Source organism: Nomia melanderi, chromosome 7 (genome assembly GCF_051020985.1).
Source record: "Nomia melanderi isolate GNS246 chromosome 7, iyNomMela1, whole genome shotgun sequence".
Lineage (NCBI taxonomy): Eukaryota > Metazoa > Arthropoda > Insecta > Hymenoptera > Halictidae > Nomia > Nomia melanderi.
The window spans coordinates 12,923,676-12,943,640 of NC_135005.1; the positions used below are offsets into that span (position 1 = coordinate 12,923,676).

General features: G+C 43.6%; 2 protein-coding genes and 1 long non-coding RNA gene across 15 annotated transcripts in view; 1 reads left to right on the forward strand and 2 right to left on the reverse strand.

Annotated features, from left to right (window-relative positions):
• The window catches only part of LOC116430473 (uncharacterized), a 36,736-nt gene that overhangs the window by 2,920 nt on the left and 13,851 nt on the right, over nucleotides 1-19,965 (forward strand). For 2 of the 13 annotated variants that reach the window (XR_012998986.1, XR_012998980.1), the window contains exons 3-5: nucleotides 2,152-2,233; nucleotides 19,261-19,650; nucleotides 19,722-19,914. This is a non-coding gene — a long non-coding RNA (uncharacterized LOC116430473). Of the gene's footprint in view, nucleotides 1-1,980; nucleotides 2,069-2,151; nucleotides 2,234-2,292; nucleotides 2,552-19,260; nucleotides 19,651-19,721; nucleotides 19,915-19,965 lie in introns of those variants that run through there. The other 11 variants (XR_012998991.1, XR_012998992.1, XR_012998984.1 and 8 more) reach the window with 9 other exon arrangements.
• On the reverse strand, nucleotides 223-2,015 carry LOC143174144 (glutaminyl-peptide cyclotransferase). Its single transcript, XM_031984677.2, has 6 exons — nucleotides 1,869-2,015; nucleotides 1,566-1,709; nucleotides 1,103-1,372; nucleotides 879-1,040; nucleotides 592-817; nucleotides 223-519 (listed from the first exon to the last, which is right to left on the reverse strand). The coding sequence occupies exons 1-6, from the start codon at nucleotides 2,010-2,012 to the stop codon at nucleotides 365-367; spliced, it is 1,101 nt and encodes a 366-aa protein (XP_031840537.2). The 5' UTR covers nucleotides 2,013-2,015; the 3' UTR covers nucleotides 223-364.
• The window catches only part of LOC116430470 (uncharacterized), a 30,951-nt gene continuing 13,556 nt past the window's right edge, over nucleotides 2,571-19,965 (reverse strand). The window contains exons 2-7 of the mRNA XM_031984680.2: nucleotides 16,235-16,358; nucleotides 8,766-8,876; nucleotides 8,546-8,683; nucleotides 8,309-8,406; nucleotides 6,962-7,127; nucleotides 2,571-4,783 (exon numbers count right to left, since the gene is read on the reverse strand). Coding sequence (XP_031840540.1) covers nucleotides 4,680-4,783; nucleotides 6,962-7,127; nucleotides 8,309-8,406; nucleotides 8,546-8,683; nucleotides 8,766-8,876; nucleotides 16,235-16,358 — 741 coding nt within the window. The 3' untranslated portion in view covers nucleotides 2,571-4,679. The remainder of the gene's footprint in view (nucleotides 4,784-6,961; nucleotides 7,128-8,308; nucleotides 8,407-8,545; nucleotides 8,684-8,765; nucleotides 8,877-16,234; nucleotides 16,359-19,965) is intronic.

The following is a 19,965-nucleotide window of genomic DNA, read 5'->3' on the forward strand; positions in this document are numbered from 1 at the left end:
AAAGTTGTATCTTTACCAAATGTTTGATTGCATCTGGTTATTGAAATTTTCATTCCTGTCAGGCTTCAGGAAGTCACGCGTTAAAACGCTTTCCTGCGTTGCATAGTTTCCTGTGTTACTAATACATGTTCGTTTAAAAGAATATTTAAAACATTATTTATATATACGTAGACGAAATTGTTTTATTTGGAGAAATAATTTTATTTGAAGAAACATATCAAATCGGATCTAAACACATATATATTTTTTTTCTTCATAAAGTATGTATAAGTATATGTATAAATACATTTGTTTATAATTAATAAAAACTTTCTATGTAAGTACTCTATGTAAAAATCTTAAGTAATAACAAATGTTAATAAATTTATCCAACAGGAATGTGTAAATAGGATGCCACAAAAATTCGTAGAATTTTATTAATATTCTCTGTAGTACTTAAATCTATGTTATCGCGATTATCACCTGGTTTATGCCAAAACGATGGGAATGGATATGGTATCATGTGCAATATAGGAGTGTCTGAAATACAAATTTTGTATTAAATTTGAACCTTATAAACAGTTTGTATGTATGCCAAATTTATGGGCTCACCTCTTTGTAAAAATGGAATATGGTCATCATCAATTTCGGCCTCCATTGAATAAGGTTGGAAATATTTTTGAGCAGGCTTTCCATAAGTGTATGATTCAAACCTTTTGAAGCCAGCTAACTTATTTTCAATTGTCATTAATAAGGAATACCATTTCTCTGTATTAGTGAAATAATTATAAAATGTTGGGTCTGGTGCACCTATTAAATCCAAAAGAACTAACAAATCCTGTGAAAACAAGAAACAATTAAAGATCATGTAGATTAAATTAAAACTCAAACATACTTACCAACTTGTCTAGTTCAGAAATATTTTCTCCATTTTCATAAGCAGTATAATTGCTATTCCAAATTTTTGCTAAATGTCTTGCACCGTAAATCGAATCCTTTGGCCCCCATTCTTTAAATGCTTCTTCACCGTCAAAGAATATGAACATTAAGCTAACATCATTCTGAAATCAATATAGTTTTATTGTATTTAATTGGATCAAACTTTTAGAGATGAATTACTTACATTTTTCACAGAATTTAAATGATCCTTCATAACATTGGCTAGATTGATCAACTGAGCACATGGCACAGCACTATCTGTAGCGCCAACAAAGTTTCTTTCCCTTGTGTATTTTGAGTCATAATGGCAAGCTAATGCTAAGTACCTTCGTGCATTAGGATTTAATTTAGCAATAATATTTTCAAATTGCAATGTACCAAATGTTGGTGTATGATCTTCAAATGTATCAGACTCTATCTTCCAACCAAGATCTTGCATTGAGTTTTTAATGTACTATAAGGCAAATGATATCATCTTCTTATCAGTGTGTTTACAATTTTATATCATGTTTATGCATAACTTATGTAAATTACAATCATAATGATTCGGTAAATCTCGAAATTCTGTTATCAGTTTAACATTAAAGAACACTTGATGTATAAATACATAATTTAAAATCAACAATTATACAGTTCTGTAAACTCACATTCTTTACTCCTAAGTGTTCAGGAGTGCCGACAATTCTCACAACGCATATGTTATCTAAAACCTCATTCATATGCGTGACATTTGACAGATCCGCCAACTTATGTATCTGACTTCTTGATAATGTAATTGGTCTGTGGTAGTACTGGAATTATTTCATGACTGTAACTGATGTATGCGAACGATTGTCAATGAGGCACATGTGTTGCGGAAGATGACAAGATGAATACATAAAGGGAGAGTGAAAGTAGAGTAAGAAGAAAGAAGCGAATATCTCGAACATATGTATGCGTTTTTCACGTACCTTCTCATTCCGGAATAACGTTCGTGTAACAGTGTTCGAATTAACTACAAACGGTCCAATGAAAAGCAGAAAAATTTTTAAAAACATGTTGTACATGGTCAAGCGTTCTCGCAGATTCGTGGTCGACTGAATACCACGAAGCATCCATTGTACTACTTAAATCAACGTCGCCATTTTGAATACACATCCACGTGATCGATGTAACCCTTCCTATTTCTATTGGTTGAAACCGCAAACAATTCGTTTATTGGCCAATTTTTCTCCATATTTAAAATGCTTTCAGACGCGTAACGGTCACAAACGATGCGTACATCGCGGATTTCATGCATGCACAGCGTATAGCAGTTCAGACTTCAATAAAAAAGGTAAATAAAGTTCTAAAGACCTACATTTCGTTTAGAATTCTACGAAACTCTCACTAAAGTGTACGAATTTCAGTTGGATTTGAGTTTCTGTAGTCTGTAAAAATCTGTATTTACATAAACATCCGTAGTCTAACGCGAGCAAGCATCTACGCATTACCAGTACCCGTTTTATGAATTCAAAAGTAACTCATGTATGCGAAGGGAATTTCAGTGGATAGTTATTCATTGAAACTACAGTGTAAGGATCAAACCGGTTCAGTTTTATGTGCCCAGTTTTCAACGAGAGAAAAAACAAAAGAGCTACAGTGGGATGGATGGGTGAGTGAAAGAGAATCGCTTGTCTGTAACGTATCGAATATATTAAACAAGTTTTCAACGATACGTCGCATCGTTTATAGTACATAAAGGGTTAGGCTTTTTTTTTCGAAAACATTGAACTTTACACAATCGCCTTAATGTTTTCTTCGATAAAAAATGAAGTTCGTGTAAACAAAGAATTATACTTACATTTAGGGTACTCTTAATTCGCCTAACTTACGATAACGGTCCGACAATTCGAACGTTACATCGATGAACGGAACGTAAGACGGAGAATAGAGGTTCAAGTCCGATTTAATTTATTTGCTCAAAGTGATATGTGTATATAAAGTAACTGAATCATCTCTTTTTTTCCTTAACCTGTTAACCGGGGAAGACGAGTTAACTCGTCGTTCGTGTTGCGTTAAATTTATCAATTTTCTTGTTTTCTCGTTGGCCTAAACTTGGACACTTGTTCGCTCGAGTATGTTATCTTTATTGACGCATTTATTGTACGTACATGTTCGTTCATGCTCATAGAGCTTACCCGTTTAACAGGTTAATACCTTACGTAAAAAAAACCGCAATAAGATGTCTTACAAATTGTCGTTATTATAAAAAAAGAAACGAGGGGGAGAAAGACAGAGAGAATCTACACGTTAGAAAATCTAGCGAGTCGATGACGCGAATCGTTTATATGATACGAAATATTTGCGAATGAAACGATGCACCCATTATACGCTTTCTGCCATCCGAACTGACTGACGGATATTTCTCTTGCACCATGTTGCCGAATTTTTCTAACGATGATTTCTACTCGATCCGACTCGGATCGATAAACGAAAGTTTCACCGCGATACAAAACACACTTTCTTCTTGATCTTCTCATTCTAATCGTACCCAGCATTCAACTGTCAACCATTGATTTCACTTTAATATTAATTGCCATACATCGTCGAATCAACGAACGCTCTACGCGCGCATATAAACTTGTAAAACAGAGAATAGGACGTTTTATTTGAGCAGTGTTGCCAAACGAAAAACGTGATACCTTAAAACGAATCGCATTAGAAAATCAACGGCTTGGATATTAATGGTTATTTAATTGCATTGTCATTGAACATTTCCTGTTCAATTGAGAAAGATCACGTAGCCAATCAAACGATCAATTAACTGCTCCACGTTCGAAACACTGTTATCATTATAGTTATTATTATCATTATCAGTAATACCATTAACTATCTTATTATTGTCCTAGCACGGTCAGCACATACGGAGAATAATACAATACAATTATTAAATTGGAAAAATATATATATATACAGAGCGGACTATAATTCATGGTGCAGTGCCTCTCAATGATAGGCTCGAGGTAAACAAAACCACGTGACTGTCGTAACTGCGGATATTAGCAATTATCAAACGATTTATTAAAGGAGCAACGGATTCCAGTAAAAAGTATTGCGGTAATAACGGTGCTGGGTTTAACGCAGCGGATCATTCAATAGAAACGAAGATAATCATCGGATACGGTAATATTGTAGTATATTAAAACGGCGAGCGAGCGGTTGTTGTTGTTTACATCAAGAACGATAACTAACGCCACGAATCATTGGCATGCTTCGCACTATGAACTACAGGCAATCCCCTGTATAAGATTATCTCAGTTCTAGGTAATAACGCGGCCTTTTTGAGCAACTGTCTCTTTCGTGAGTCGAACTGAATGCCGTTTCGAAACGATCACGTGCCAAACGGGATTCCCGCCGAGCGAGAAAGGCGCGTCGACGATCATGGGTCCCGCCAGTGTGCGCACCAGAATGTCCGTAAAGTAACTAGATCTAAGATAAATGATGATAAATTATGTCTAGGGCGGGACCTAAGGTCGTCTTAGTTATATTCCCATTTTCTTCGTTCGCGCGGGAATCGGTTTGAATCGGGCTCCAGAGTCTTGGCTGTTAAGTTATTGTGCCTCGTTCGTTTCCATCGTATTTATTATATATATATATATATTTATATATTTATCGTTTTATCGTTTCCCTGGGAAACGTCGTTTGCCGGATACCATTTTGTTCGTTTCGAGCACGTTCACGGGCTCCTCGAGACTCTTTCCTCTGTCAGCGCATGATGATGATGATGATGATGATCCACTTCAGTAGTTGTATGGTCCGTATTGCGATCCATGATAATACGGTCCTGGATACGCCGCAGGAGCCGGGTATCCAGCGTACGCGTATTGTTGCTTCTGTGGGTATACTGGAAATTTATGTGAACACGTTAGTACGGTCGCTTCGTTCCGCCGGTGGTTCTTAGCCTGCGGGTAATTATGCCTCTGCCGTGCCAACGAATTATTATTATTAATCATAGAATGCTTCGCTGTGTTTCAGAAACTGTTTATCTAAACCCATAGGCCCTAGATACTTTATCTAAAGTGCGCGATGGATGGAAGCAGTCTTGGGTATTGACAGAGGTATATACAGGGTGTTTTACATAATCTTATATTTTTAAGAAGAACTAGAGTATTTACGATACGGCGATTTTTCCGATAGCTTTACTTTTAAACCTTTCTATTCGATTCGATGTTCCGAATTTGAAGTCCTCGCAAGTTGACACCCTATATGCTTCTTGTTACAGAAGATAAGGCTAAGAACCACTATGATGCGCTCTAATCTCATTTATCAAGCAATTCAATTACTGTCTCCACTCGTATTGAACCATACTCTTTCTCAGTCTCATAAAACGTTCGTATAAGTCCGATTTGAGGTCCATGGATTCTATTGAAAAAATCTCGTCTTGCAGGCATTCGAGACTATCGATGATACTTTGTTATTTTCTCGTGCGAGTTAAAGCGTACTCGATTATTCGCCTTCGCGTAGGACAACGGAAGAATGAAATTAGTTTAATGCCCCGTGGCATCTATTTAGGCATTGCTGCAAAGGGGTAATCAAGCCTATGCCGCGAACTGTAGCCTGCGCTGAATACTGAGGCAAAATTAGGCAAGTGTGTCGCTTTCGACGAATTTTCTTGAAAACTATTCGCGGATCCATTACTCGACGATTTCCGGTTATCAGTACCGGTGTTGCAAAAATCATCGAACCGAACAGGATGTACGGCGATTCTAGACCCCCGCTAACGAAGACCCAAATTAGCGGAACAACTTCTCTTCGACGTGTTCTTCGATGAAATTAATCACAAGCCTGGCAACTTCGCGAGGATAAGGGGACCTCGAAACGATCTCAAGAACGTAAGATAAAGTACCGTTTAGAAGACTCGTAAAGGAAGATTATCGATCATCGAAGCATACCGTACTGTCTCTAGAAAGTTTCCCGCAGGAGCATAGCGTGACAGAATCGTTCTAATCCGCCGCTGGAAACAGAGCGTGAGAGCCGAGTAAGAGTTTTGCGAGGGCGAATAATCGAGCATTCTTTTTTTTCTCACGTCGAGAGATGTCAGTCCCGATTCGCGTGTCCCTTCATTCTCGATCTGTTCAACGAGCAAGCAACATTCCACCTGGGCGTCACAGTCGGCCAGTACTTTATGTACAGTTGATTACGTCCTCAAAGTCCTCTAGTTAAGATGTTAAAGAAGCGAGCAACGTTTCGTCTCGTTTTCTTTCATTCCTCTCTTAAATGGTACTCAGATTAGTTTGGCTTTCCTTTTGTTAAGTCTATGTATTACTCGACCCAGAAATCTAATGTAATCTCATTCTCGTTTAATTTCGGTATTCAACAAACGGGGCTTATTGGTAGTCTACGTAATAAGGGAGCAACCGTACGAACTGCAATGGAACTCTGAATACATCGTTACAGAAGCAATTCAAGGAACAGCGATACTTCGAAGGATTTAGCGCGCAAGCGAGAAGCAATTAATCGAATACTTTTCGAAGGCATCATTTTCCGGCGCACTCCGAACGCATGGTGTAATTTTCCTGCATTCTAGACCGGCGATTTCTACTTTACGTAATGATTAATTAATTTCGTGTATCGGAGTTTCTGTAATATTGCTTCCATATCAACCGTCTCACATGGATTTCTATTACCTGAACTGATTCGAGTTAGTGGAATGTCATTTTCGGGGTCAACCCAGTAATCATGAATCATAGTTAGTGGAACTCGGTGTGCGCGCAGACTTCTGTTTTATCGTTATCATCTTTCTTACTAATTTTCTCGACGTACTGTTAATAATATTACATAGTACTGCTTCTTCATACAAAGTCCTTGCAACAGTGCTAAGTGTACAAGTTCCTTTTCTATTGTACACCACCTTTCAACCCCCATTTCCAAGGACAACTTGACCCAGAAAATTTCTTCGAATACGAACTTTTACCAACTAAATCCGATTCGCCGAGTCGATCAATTGGATTTCACGGTGGATCACAAGTCTGCGCGCGCGGTCCGCGTTCATGGCGAAAGCAAATCGGTGTTAAATATGTACCAGGCATGAGGTACTGCATGTTCATCGCCTCCTCGCGCATTCTCTCGCCCCTCAAGCAAATCGCCGCGGCGCTAAACAAGATCGCGCTGACCAACGACCAACCGACGCCGACCCAAGCGACCACGTACGACCAGTCGTACGAGATTAGTGAGTTGTCCTTCAGGACCTGGGATGTGCACCGGTCGCGGCGCGCGGTTCCGAGAAAAACAAAAAAGACAAGACACGGGGGAAGTTAGTCCGGTCGTTTCATGGTTATCGTGTCACCTGGCATGATGTACTGAACGTTCTGTGCCTGTTCGCGGGCATGCTCCCGCCGCAGGCAGGACGCCGCGATCAGGAATAGCGTCATCGTGCCTAAACACGTCGCCACCCCCAGCCAGGCGAGATAAAACGACCAGCCGTACCACTGCACCGCGTTGTCCCTTAACACCTGCGGGCAAATTTCTTTATATAAACATTTCCGATTCGCCGGCCGTGGGCTCTCTCGTCCTCCTCCTTTCCTGGCTCATCCGGATGGCTGATGGATCCTTCGACGAATTAGACTGTCTCTAAGGAAAATCAAAATCCTGTGCCTGTGTCCCCTCGGGATGTCGTTACACTATAGACGCGTGAACTTCTTGTCTCGTGGCGAACTTCTTGTAATCGATCTCCGACGGACCTAGAGGATTAATCGACTGCGAATCTTCACGCGTTAGTTCTAGTTAGAGTTTAATATGATTCAACGTCATTCCTGAGTCAGTGGAACTATCGTGCTCCGCATTCATCGATGAAAATACGGATTTGCATAAACATGCTCAGTCTAGGAAGGAATGCATTAATGGAAATGAAACAAGTAGACATCGGTTTGATACTTTCTCTATGGACATTTTACGTGGAACGGTGTTGCAGAAGAATGTCTAGTTTCGCTGAAAAGCAGGATGATCCGCCGTTTTATGTTCACTGCGACGAGAAGAAGCCGTTCGAATGGATTTTATGGAGGGACGATCATTCTCGCGATTAGTTCATCTTGCCTCCCAGCGAGTGAACGGTGTTCAATGATTTTTAAGTCAATGTTCGAGTCCCGGTACCAAGATCGTTACCCTAAGCACATGTTAATTCGACAGGTAACGAACTTTTCGTCTGGTATTTAGAATTACGTGCAACTTTCTAAGTTACACAAGTCCGTCGCAAGTGCTTATCGCATCTTAATCGACTTATTAATAGATACCGGAAGTCCTCGAACATTGAAAATACTGGATAAATGTCAATAGTCAGCGCGTTTCTAACCGGTATGTATCGCTAGGTATCAAACACTTATGTCCATCGAGCAGTTACTTTGATTATTGATTTAATATAATAGTCACTCACGTTGCTCCATTGCTGGTAGTATTCTTCGCCGACGATTTTCTCTTTCTCGTAGTATTCAACCCCGTGCCAGAGTCCCATCGCGCTAGCACTTAGTAGACCTAGATCATTCAGAGATCACCACTTTCAAATGCGTTCGAAGGAATGTATTTCAAGAGTTAATTGCTGTGAAGTATTTCACTTGATTACTTTAATTACACTAGGTTCGTAGAGAGTATTACGTTATCGAGTGTTACTGACATGCGAGCAGCATCAAAATCGCGGTCGCCGTGATGTTTCCAGGCGACCTCTTCCAGCAGCCCACTACCCCTGTCCAGAAGGCAGTGAAGATCGCGACGAATCCTACTATAAACAGTGCTATCACTGATCTGCCCATGTCTGAAAATTACCAAGAGCGACGAGTTAATATTTCAACTGCGAGGATAGAAGGATTGAGCATGTTTCAATTCGTATCACTTACGAAGTCGAGTCATGGCATCATCGGAGAAACCTCTCGTCAGATTCTCCTCGTCGGGGATGAAGTAGTTTACGTTCATGCAGTGCGTCTCCACTGGGCTCAGATACGTCTGAACTGCAACAGTGAACAATAATTGTATTGACCATTGTATTCTATATTATTTCGTTGCGTATTTTCTCGCATTTTTCATTCGGCTAATCAAATCGCCGAACGAGGTTTATGGTGAAAAGTGAAACGATTGGTCGGCACTGAATCGGGAGACAATAAAATCGTAGCAGTAAAAACGTTCGGGATACCATTGACACGGCGAGGGCATCACCGGAAACGGCGGGGCAGCCGTAAAAGCCGCTTGAATAGAGTGTAAAAATCGTTCGAATATTTTTGCGGTCTTATGGCCATTGTTACTGCCACAACCACTTTCACTCGCTATTCACAATTGAATTGTGAATTAAACAAAATTCCTTCGATGGATTTTACAAAGGATTTCGCGTCGGTAGCCCGCGAGCAGGAGAAATTCGATCTGTCGTTCGTTTCGCAACCTATTAGACACGCGCGCGGTTCAATTCGCTGAAATTAAACCATGCCGATGGCGAATATCCATGACTGACTAATTAGCAGCTAGGTGGCTCGGAACTCCTTGAATTGGCGTTGATTTTTCGCAACTTACACGGATCTCCGAGCAACGTACACAAGTTGAGCATTCGAATAACTAATTCTCCGCGCGTGGCAAGTCAGGCTGCACCAAAGGTAGCTAAGTTCTGCATGAAACGATCATTTCTCTTTTACCATTCTTTATCGCAGCCTCAACGAGATCTTCGTGCTTGGCTTACTGTTCAGAGACTTTGCCACGAAAAGTGAAATTCTTCGAGACTTTCTACCTGCATTTCCTCTCCCAGATCTGTATAAATTATGAATCTGCTCGAATCAGCGATCCAACGATCGCTGTATGCAATAACTCTCGACTTTCCAGTTTCCGTTTCATTAAACGGATCCCTCCGATTTTGTCGGATTTCCGTGGTATCCGGGCGGCGGCGTGTTAACGCAGCCCGGTGCAGGCGCGCGTATCGAAAAGCACGTGACCCAGAATGCAACGCGGTATCTACCGGCGCGGCGGTAGCAAAGCGTGTGTGTACATAACTCAGAGCCGGCCGGTCGTTGTCTTTCATGGGCAACGGTACTCATTGGCCATTCCTAATCCACGAAATACTACTTTCGAAAGACATTTCGCAGCCAGGTGAAAAGAAAAAGTCGCGCGTGCGAGCCGCCTAATGTCGCGATGCTTTCACGGTTTCCTGTCTTTCTCGGAATCCCGACAGAGAAAACTGCAATCGGATTAATTGCGCGACGAATAGCGACCGCAGCAGCCACCACCGTCGCCGCTGGCCTTCTCGCTTTGCTACTCTTCTTTTCCCTTCAACGGCGAATCACAACAAGACTCCCATCAATCGCACGCCGCTGTTCCATTTAATGGTCCGGCATGGTGAGTGAATACGAGAGTGTCCCGATCATTGTTCGCTGGTTTGTTCACGGGCTCGTGATGCTTTACGGGGCAGCGGAAAAAATATGGAACACTCTGCGGGGATCCGTCGTGTCGCGTTGTTTTAAGAGAAAGTCCGTGAACTCCTTCGGAATAGAGAGAAGACGCTTTTAAAGTGTCCGAGGCACCGATTATCGAGGTATATTGGACTTCAGAGTATCGTTGTTCACAGATTCCAGTAACGTGTACGAGGTCAAACTGGTTCTGTATACAAAAGGATTAACACTGGAATCACCGGATGATCTGATTTCTTCTGTCATAGTTGCTGGAAAGACGACAGATGATTCTCCGAGGAAATATTTCAGAAATTAGTTTCACAGCACGCAAACTGAACGATAAATCTGTTGGAATCTCGATAGATGCGCTTTGAGAGTTTCTACGAGAAAATTAGGAAAAGGCAGCTCGATTGTTCCAGTATTAAATATCTTCCGGAGAAAATAAGAAGAAGTCTTTGTTTCAGAAATTAGACGGTTCGCATGGACGTTTGAAGTAGTTAAACGAGTGGCTTAGCAATCAGAACAACGGCACGCTGTCACTAGGCCTCGCCAAATGGCCCGGCCCCACGCCGATGGCGGGGGATGCGTCGCGCAAAGCCGCGTACCGTTTGAAATATTTGACATTCAGCCGGTGGCACCCGTTTCCCCGACCTTCTTCGAATCTAGTTTCGCCTAAACGAGGCGCCATGCCAAGATCGTTGACTCGCCGGCTAACTGTACACCAGTTAAGAACCGGGGAATGCCATTCAGGAAGAGGAACCGTGGACTCGTAGGATCTGACTCCTTCCTCGGCCCGACGCGACTTCGTAATTACAAGCGGATAAGAGGGACAAAGAGAAAATAAAGGAACGGGTAAAAGCGACGGAATATAAAAATTCCTCGAAACCGGTCGTTGGCTGGTTTCTTCAAATTTTTCACGCGTGCACCGGCGATGGCGACGGCAACGCGCGCGCGCGCGCTCGCGCTTCTTCGCCCGCTCGCTCGCTCGCTCGCATACACCTGACCTCCATTTCGTAGGACCATGTAATGAATATTTCGCTGCGGAGCGAAGCGCCGACCTCGAATCCGCGTTCGATTCAAACTCGGTTGCGTTAGAGCGCATTGATCAAATAATGCTCGGTCATGTTCCTTTTCTTTTGCTTTTTAACGCGCTGCCTGTCGGTAGCTCAGTTATTCCTTTGCGAATCGAAGATTGATAGCTAAGGAGTCCTTTATCGGTTTCGAAATAGCAACAGTAATTGTAAATCCTTTCTAATAACGCAACGAACAGATTTTTTAAGGTGTTACCGTTTAAAGGAGAATTATTAGCCTGCTTTCCAATGCAATACAGACTTCGAGGAATATATTAATTGGCTTTCGGTAACTAAATTCCTAAATTTTGAAGGTAGCTTAGCAGTTGCTTGTAAAGTGGATGTATTATGTTTTACGATTTGATTTATTATTATAGTTGAGTAATGTATTTTGGATTTCGAAGTTCGGCTACATTTTAATAGAGATTCGCGTGTAACGGTACAAAAAGTGGCAGTTCATTCGATTGGCCGAATCAGTGGCTGAATACGGGTGCTCGGCGACAAGGGAACCTTCTTTTCGTTCTATCGGGACCAACGGCCGCTCACGTACGCTAAATAAATCAAACACGAGGCGGAAGCGGAACGCCGGAAGCAAACGGAACGTCGAACGCCGATAAGGAGCTTCGCGGTCGAAGAACGGTACAAGACGATACACGCGTCGTATCGATAATTTCGATTGTTTTCCGGCCGAACGACGGGAACAATGTCCACCGTTGTGTTCCGATTCTCAAGAATCTCTCGGCGCCTTTCTATTCAGCGGCGGTTCATTCATCATTTTTTTGCAATCTTCGATCTCGCCACCGTTTACGCAAATTAGGTACGAGGCTGTATTGTCTGAGGCGGCTAGAAAATTGCCGACAGCTGAGAGCTTTTCTAGAGGATAATGCCGGGGATTTTCACTTAATCGAGGAACACGTACAACGCACTGCATTAATCCTCGATTCGGCTTACAGTACTCTAACTGTAGAAAGTCTTCAGGCATTTAAGAAAATCGTACTTATTAGTAAATATCTCAGTTTATTACTACACGGTCATCGTGCTAACTTTATAATTAGAGACAAAGAAAATAGAGTATTTACTTTTCCTTGGCAAAATCTGTCACTGCTACGGTCAGAGCAAAAGAAAACGTACATATTCAGTTTTTCTCGGTAAATACTAGGAGCCCATTGAATCCACTTGCTTCGAATGGTAACAACGTCGCGCTGAATGCTATCTAGCTTCGTAATAAAAGGTTGTACCCTCGACGCGAGGCAATAGGACGGCTCTTCCCCCAAAGGATACAGGTTCCTCGTGAAACTCGAGACTTCCGGACAAACTGGAACCGCCGTTACCGAGCGGGGAAGTTTAGAAAACGTGCTCTCCTCGTGAGAAAATACGAACCTTTCCGAATAATGGCTCCGTTCAGCGTTCGGCACTCGGCTAGGAACGCAGGTGAATGTACACGCGCGTTGATAGAACGGTAGTCGGTTCAATCCTGTGCCTGTACTTCCTGCTCGTAGCTGAATCGCAACTTTGTTGCACTGATCGAAGATACCGATAGGCTCGGAATGATGTGCATAGTCCAGAACGTGTTCTACTATTAGCTACAAACTTAGACACCAACAGAAAGACACGTGCATTGGTTACTGAAGGGGATGAAATTGAGAATGCTTCGAAATTCTAATCGATTCCGATCATTTCAATACGCTCCTATATCCGCAAGGCGACCGGCTACAGTTCGAACCGACAATCTCAAAATGAAGACACAACATCCATGACACAATGAACCATAAATGCGCACGGGTCTTCGTCGTCTGCATAATTCAAATCCTGCCACTTTGTTTACGGCAGCCATGAATATACACCTAGGAATAGCTCAGGTTGATTGCACGCGCAGGTGCGGCCCGTTGATTCGATCATACGCGTTACGCGGTTTGCATAATGTTATCGCCGCCTTATTGTTGTGTCTGGGGCCCTCGTCGCGCGAACATCTTGGCGCGATTTAACGGGAGGATTCTTATTTTAGAGTCGATCGTTCGACGAACGCGAGATTCCAATCGTTCGTTTACTTTACAGCCGAACACGCTTTATAAACGTGCCACTCGTCCCGTTTATGGGGACTATACTTTCAGCGGACCGCTGAAATGATCGCGGCCGCGTTCCGCGCACGGCGAGGATCATCCGCGCGTTAGACGCGCGAGGAATGATCTCGGTATTCGGATCACTCTCATTGTGCGCGCGGCCGAGACTGGGAAACGTTCGGCTCTTTATCGCGAAGGTGATGCACTTGGCTCCCTTTCACGAGCACGGTTTCTTTTATTATGCAAACGCACTTTCCATTTGTACAACTATTGTGCCTGGTCTCCCGTGTGCTCAGTCCAATGAAAACCGAAGCGAGCGTGGCTGAAAATTCGGTGAAACTCGGTTTCACTTTAACGTCCTTGCTCTTTCTCGATGACAACCACCATTGTTCTCGTAGTTTTCCCTTCTGAGTTACTCTGTCTCGCTTGGAGCGCGTCGTTCGCGCGAATTTTCAGAGACAACGTTCCGATAATGAAACGATGAGAGAACGTGTTCCCTTTGTCGAGGATTCTTCTATCGAGCCCAGATACACGTCGAACGTTAACTATGTTAATGCTGGCTGCATTCATACATTCGCACGTGCAACATCCGCGATTCCCTCGTTAGACGTAACGGTAGTACGAGAAGCTTAGAACACGAACAGTGAAAAAACAGTAGAAACGCGGTTGTGAAGGTACTATTTAAATATTCTAGGGAACTTTTCTATTCGTTGTATATATCCGAGCCATCTCTGACCTTACGTTCTCGATTATGAAATGAATTATACGTACATCGCTTCATTACCTCCTTCAAATTACTTCGATGTTTTCACTTTCTCGAAGATACTGGTCAACGCTCTCTCGGCAAGATTGCCGAAGTTCACGCGTTTCACTGTACGTTTTATCAAATCATCCAGCCGACTGCCGTTAATAGAGTTTTCATTGACTTGTAACCTTACGTTAATTATATAATTGGAATGTGTTACCTAACACGAGCCGCTGATTCAGGATTGAAATTGCTATCGTTCGGTCGCGAATTTCTTCTGGTTGTTCCTCGAATCATTCGCGTTGCACCGAGAGGCAGGTGGTGCGAGTTTGCCGAGGCGTTTCCACGCGTCATTATCGTAGAAAGTTCAACGGAAGAAAAGGTGTAGCGAGCTCACGGTCGTTATACAGGTGAAATTAACCAGAAACCTTTCCGCGACAGATCCGCGATCGCATCTCTATCCGAACGCGTTGACTACCGGAAGAACCTTCGGCATCCTCTGTCACTTGTTTTTTCGTAGCAAAGATAAATAGCTAAACATTCAAAAACTCGCGTTTCAAGTGTACCGCTCACTTCGAGACGAACGAAAAACACGATTGATTCGTTTCGAATCAGAATCTCGCGTCGGGATCTCTTATCAACTGAACATTCCGCGTCCGTTCGCTGTTTTTCTTCGGTCATCTCGCCGTCGGCGAACGTTTTTCAACGCGGAGGAACCGCGAAGCTCCGCGATGTCGGTGATAAAACGCAATTACAATCGCAACGGTCCAGTTAGCGAGCTAACGCCGACGACGGCGACGAGTTTCGCCTCGTAAAAACGTTTATGGGGGTTCCTCTCGATCCTGTCGCGAATTAAGTAATTCAAAGTGTTCACGGTCTAACGGTGGCCGGGTACCACGGGCAAATGCGACTTTAATATCATGCCCGGACTATTCCGCTGACAAAAAGATCGAGTTCGCCTACGATTACCGCGGGACGCGGAATTCACCGCGATTCGCGAACCGATAGCGGGAGAACCTGTTCATCGTTAATAGGTCCTAGTTGCCTTTTATCTCTCATTCCGCGAATCACGCCGGCCCGCTGAACGTCGCGAATCCACAGGTTCTGCGAGAAGAGGATCCAAGTCTGGGTCCGATAAATAATGAAATTAATTTCCGGAATGTAGATTTATCGGGTGAACCACGCGTGAAGCTAACGCGTGGAAGCTAGGTAAAAGACCCTGATTTTCAGTTATCCTAGGAAATCGTGCGTGTCAGTCGAGAAGAGCAGTTAACTGCGTGGTACACTTATTACTTCGTGTCATGGAAATTGATTACAGGAACCACACTGCTGAAGCATTTCTTGTTCCTTTCGGCAAACGTGAAACTTCGGAGAGTCATTTCTGAAATATTCCGCAGAGGTATCGGTGTCACGGAAAAACTCTAAAGATTCAGCGGTATTGCGCAACGGTTTCAACCGTAAAAGATAATTTCAATGAATGATAGTGGGACCGCAAACTGTTAGGTGTTCCGCTGGACAAAAACTCGAGTCTGTGACGGGGAACGCCGAGGCGAGCGAATTCCTAGAGATACGGAAGACGCGTCTCCCTGGACCATCGCACACACGCGAGCAATTTCGCGGGGCATTTCCTTTCTCTGCGTGCAGCCGAGTCGGCGATTTTCAACTCTTAACCTATTACGTGGTCGATGGATAACCCGCGACATTACGGTATCGTAACGTAGAAAGTCTCGGTGCAGCATCCGCGATATTATCCGCGTTCGACTGGAGATCTCGTCAGTCGGGTTTTCACGAAATTAGCCTCGCAGAGTTGGCCGTTAATGTCCTGTGTAATTATTGACTGATTGTTTATCGAGTAGAGATCCTGTTAGTCGGGTTCTCTCGAAATTGACTTTATGGAAATTGGCCAGTGATACGTATGAGATTACCGTTGAATTATTCGTCGAAGAGAGACCTCATTAGCCGTGTTCCCTCGAAATTATTTTTACAAACCTGATTATTAATATTTATGAAACCGTAAGATTATTCGATTATTCATTGAACGAAATAATGGATTTTTCTGCTTACCAGTGGGCGGCCTTTCTTTGGGATAGCATATCCTGAAGAGACCCTGCGTCCTCGTGTAGTAATAGTACTTCGTGTTCATTTGCTCCACCAAGTGGCTCTGCTCGGCATGCTTGGCTGCATATTGCTGCAATAGTACAATTTATCCGAATGATTCACGGTGTTAGCGAACCCTTTCCTTTTATACAGGTGAACCGCGCGTAACACGGTGGCTAAGTTCCAATGTGAAGCGTATTACGTGAATTTTATTAGAGACATCATGAAACACGTTGGTATATTAATATTAAGTGACCATATCAATTATCCAACGTTCTCGTCGTTAATTGTTGAAAACAAGATTTCAAACGCACGCGCGTCGATGAAAAACCGTTGAACTCTCGCGATGAATGCTTCGTTCAGTTGAAAATCATCGAAAGGGGAATCAAAAGCGAGTCGGACCGGCGAACAAAGTGAACGGTGATTTCGAGCGCAGATGAGCCGCGAGTAGTTCGCCTTATGGTAATATTATGATCGTTAGAAAGTGGGAAAGTAACGATTGCGAATCGTTCCCGTCGTAATGGCCGCGGGAGGGGATACACGAACGTGATTCCCGATTGAACCACCGCGCCGGGCCTCTTTGAAAGCAGCTGAGAGAACCGTCAGCGAATAAATTACAGGAAATTAGTCGCGAAACGTGCCCGGTCAATTTCAGGAAGCCGCGGTTTTCACAACTCGGACGGAATTTATTCGTCGTAATCGCGTTGCCTACCGATAACCGTCCCGTCTTTTCGATATCGACAGCTGGAACGGTCCCAGCCGTCCATCACGAAACCCTTTCTGCCTACTCAACGAATTATCCGCCGGCAGTTACTGGCCAGCTTATTGAAAATTAATAATCAATGGCCAGGAATTTCTTGATCAAACTTTCAACGGCAAGAGCGGCTGCAATCCTGAGTCGGCCGATCATTTGCAAATTATCAGCTTCTCAATGTAAGACCCTAAGCCATTGAAGAGGCTATTAACATTAGAACTACCGAGCAGTCGAATCGATTGCTTTTCATTCTTGTGTAGCAGCTATGAAATTGAATTTATTAAAATATCAAATGAAACATTTGGACACGTCTGCTAGATCCAGTTTAATCCTGTCGATAGTATTCAGTTTCGTGGATAAAGCGTTAAGCGTCAAGCCCCTAGAAATCGTCCAAGTTCCTTTGGAGGTTGCGCGTTCAGAGCAGAAACGGAAATTGCGGAAAGAAGGGAAACCGTGCTCGCGTTACGAATTTTCAGTCGTGAACACCGCTTCCTGAAGAAACGAAGCCCAGCTTAGAAGGAGGCCTGGAGAGCGCGTTTACTCAGCCGTGTCGGCTCAAGTTCCGGACTTTCTTACGATCGAGGATGCACCTAGCACGCCGCCCTCGAAATTAAATGTAATTTCAGATCCTCCGCGACAGCCGGTGCATCGGATCCCGGACAGCAGAACCGTTCTCCTGCACTATGAGAATCCTTCTACAGACACTCGCCCGTATGGAAACTAGTTTCTGTTTTTCCTTTCTTACACGCGTTTCTCTATGGCTTGCCTCCCCTATTCCCACGCGTACTTAGGTCCCGAACAGATTGTGCTCCTAACATTGTTCGATTGTTCTTAAACGTCGCTTTCGCGTCCTTTAGAGTGGAGGATCTGGATTGAGGAATAGAGCTCTCTAAACTGGCGAGTCTCGGTATAGACTTACGCGCGGATTCAACCGATAGACCTTAGCCTAGGTAGATGCATAGATTAGACAGCGCATTTTAGTCTAGATAAGTGGCGGCAGATGACTGTTCTCATGTTGAACGCTTACGTGTCTTTAAGAATAGAGGATGTAGGCTGAAGAACAGGCGGGATACACGCATAGATTCGACGCGAAGATTTTAGCCTAGATGCACAGATTAAACGACATATTGTAGTGAAGATAGGTAAAAGTAGATGAACATGTCACAGTCGACAAAGATTCTCAGGCAGAGGTAATTTAAAATGAGTGTCAGGGAACTGCCGCGGGGACACTGCTCCAGTGTCAACACGACTAACGCACTGTTTAATCTGATAGTGTTTTCCCGAGCCGACAACTCTTTATTTACTCCCCGAACAATTAACACACTTCACCGGGGACACGAGCGAGAGTGTACGTTTGAGAAAAAGACAATTGAAAGCGAGCCGTGCGACATCGAGCCTGAGAAAATTGTCCTGCGAGGTGTGGTCCCGCATTGTGAAAGAAAACGCTGTCGGCCGGCATTTTGCAGCCCCGTGACTCCGAACCGACGAGAAACCGCAAAAGAACAGGCAAGAAGCAGAAATTGCCGGCGATTAGTTTGAATATTGATGGATCGTTTCGAACGGGGTTCTTTTTTGTCTCTCCTTTTTAATCCACGTTTCAGCGACTCGTTAATTAAATCGACTCGTCTCGATGAATCTGTTCCATGGCCTAGTTGCGTCTCATTAAGAAGACGCCAGGAATCCGGTTACCTAATAAGCTTCGCCTGTTCGTCCTCGTCTCTTCGACCCTTAACCGGCGGTCGTTGAGCAACGCGCTAATTATTCGCGACTCCTTGTTCCGAAGATTACCGATCCACCTTAACGGGGGCAACAGTGTTGCTTAAATCCACCGTGAACGCGTGCTATCCTTGCGGTCTCGAGCGTGCCGTAGTTTTCCAGAGACCTCGTTTTATCACCTACCATGATTCTATAATATTTTAATGAATTCAACGAGTCCCCGGTTTACTCCAGTTTTCGTGGAACGTAAAAATCAGTTGCATAAACAGCATTCCATTCGTCGGTGCACGTAATAATAGAACGAGGAACTAACTTTATAAATATACAAGAGAATGTACGGGAATGCTTGGAACGAGAAACGAGAGATATCTGTTTGTCTCGTTTTTCTCTGTTCACGTTCCTTTAGGTCTGCAGGTTCTCGCATCGATTAAGTTTCACTTACGAACTACGTTAATTATATCATCACTATACATCATCATTAGCGACGCTTATCTAATACCACACGTTTGCAACGGTGTTTCAGATTATACGAGACGAAGAAGAGGAACAGGGTCGAAGTATCGAGTACCAGGAACACCGATCCACACCGCAGAGGAGCTAAGCAACGGGGATCATCTCGGACTTTCAACGATTTTTCCGTAACCCGCTCCAGTAGCTGTGTCCACGTGTTTTGTCGCGTCCAGTAGGTAAGTTATCGCGCGACTCTCGAGTGTCGGCCTTGATCCTCGTGCAGGGTTGCGATAGAAACGCGACACGCTGGTCACCAAGCGAGACCGGGACCCGTTAGGAGAACGACGATAATTATTAGCCGTCGTCGGCCGGTGATCGTCGCATCAACGTTACCGTGGTCGAGGACGCTGTCCACGAACCCGACTGCGAGGGAAGTATATTGCATGCAGAAATCAATTCATTGGTATTTTAGGGTTTTCCTTTCTTGCCTCGAGAATGGTACGAAGTTATTTCAAGTAACCACGAATGTTTCAGGGATCGAAAGACACGATCTTTTGGGAATGGACGAATTATTTTGGAATAACTGAATTAATTGATATGTCTAACAACGAAATGTCACGATATCTTGAAGGCATAAAAAGTTGTCCAAAGTAATGGCGAATGTTTCAAGGACTGGTACGTCATTTTCTGGAGAGACGATGAAATTGCTTTAGAAGCGAATTGATTGGTACAATTTAATGATAAAGCGTCGTGATCTATCGATGGCCGCTTGACAATG

Bases quoted from the DNA above. Each gene is read 5' to 3' on its own strand.
- LOC143174144 (XM_031984677.2), bottom strand. From the start codon at position 2,012: ATGCTTCGTGGTATTCAGTCGACCACGAATCTGCGAGAACGCTTGACC. The intron at 1,373-1,565 runs GTGAGTTTACAG...TTTGCCTTATAG, and splicing joins AACACTTAGGAGTAAAGAAT to TACATTAAAAACTCAATGCA. The intron at 520-591 runs GTGAGCCCATAA...TTTGTATTTCAG, and splicing joins TATTCCATTTTTACAAAGAG to ACACTCCTATATTGCACATG.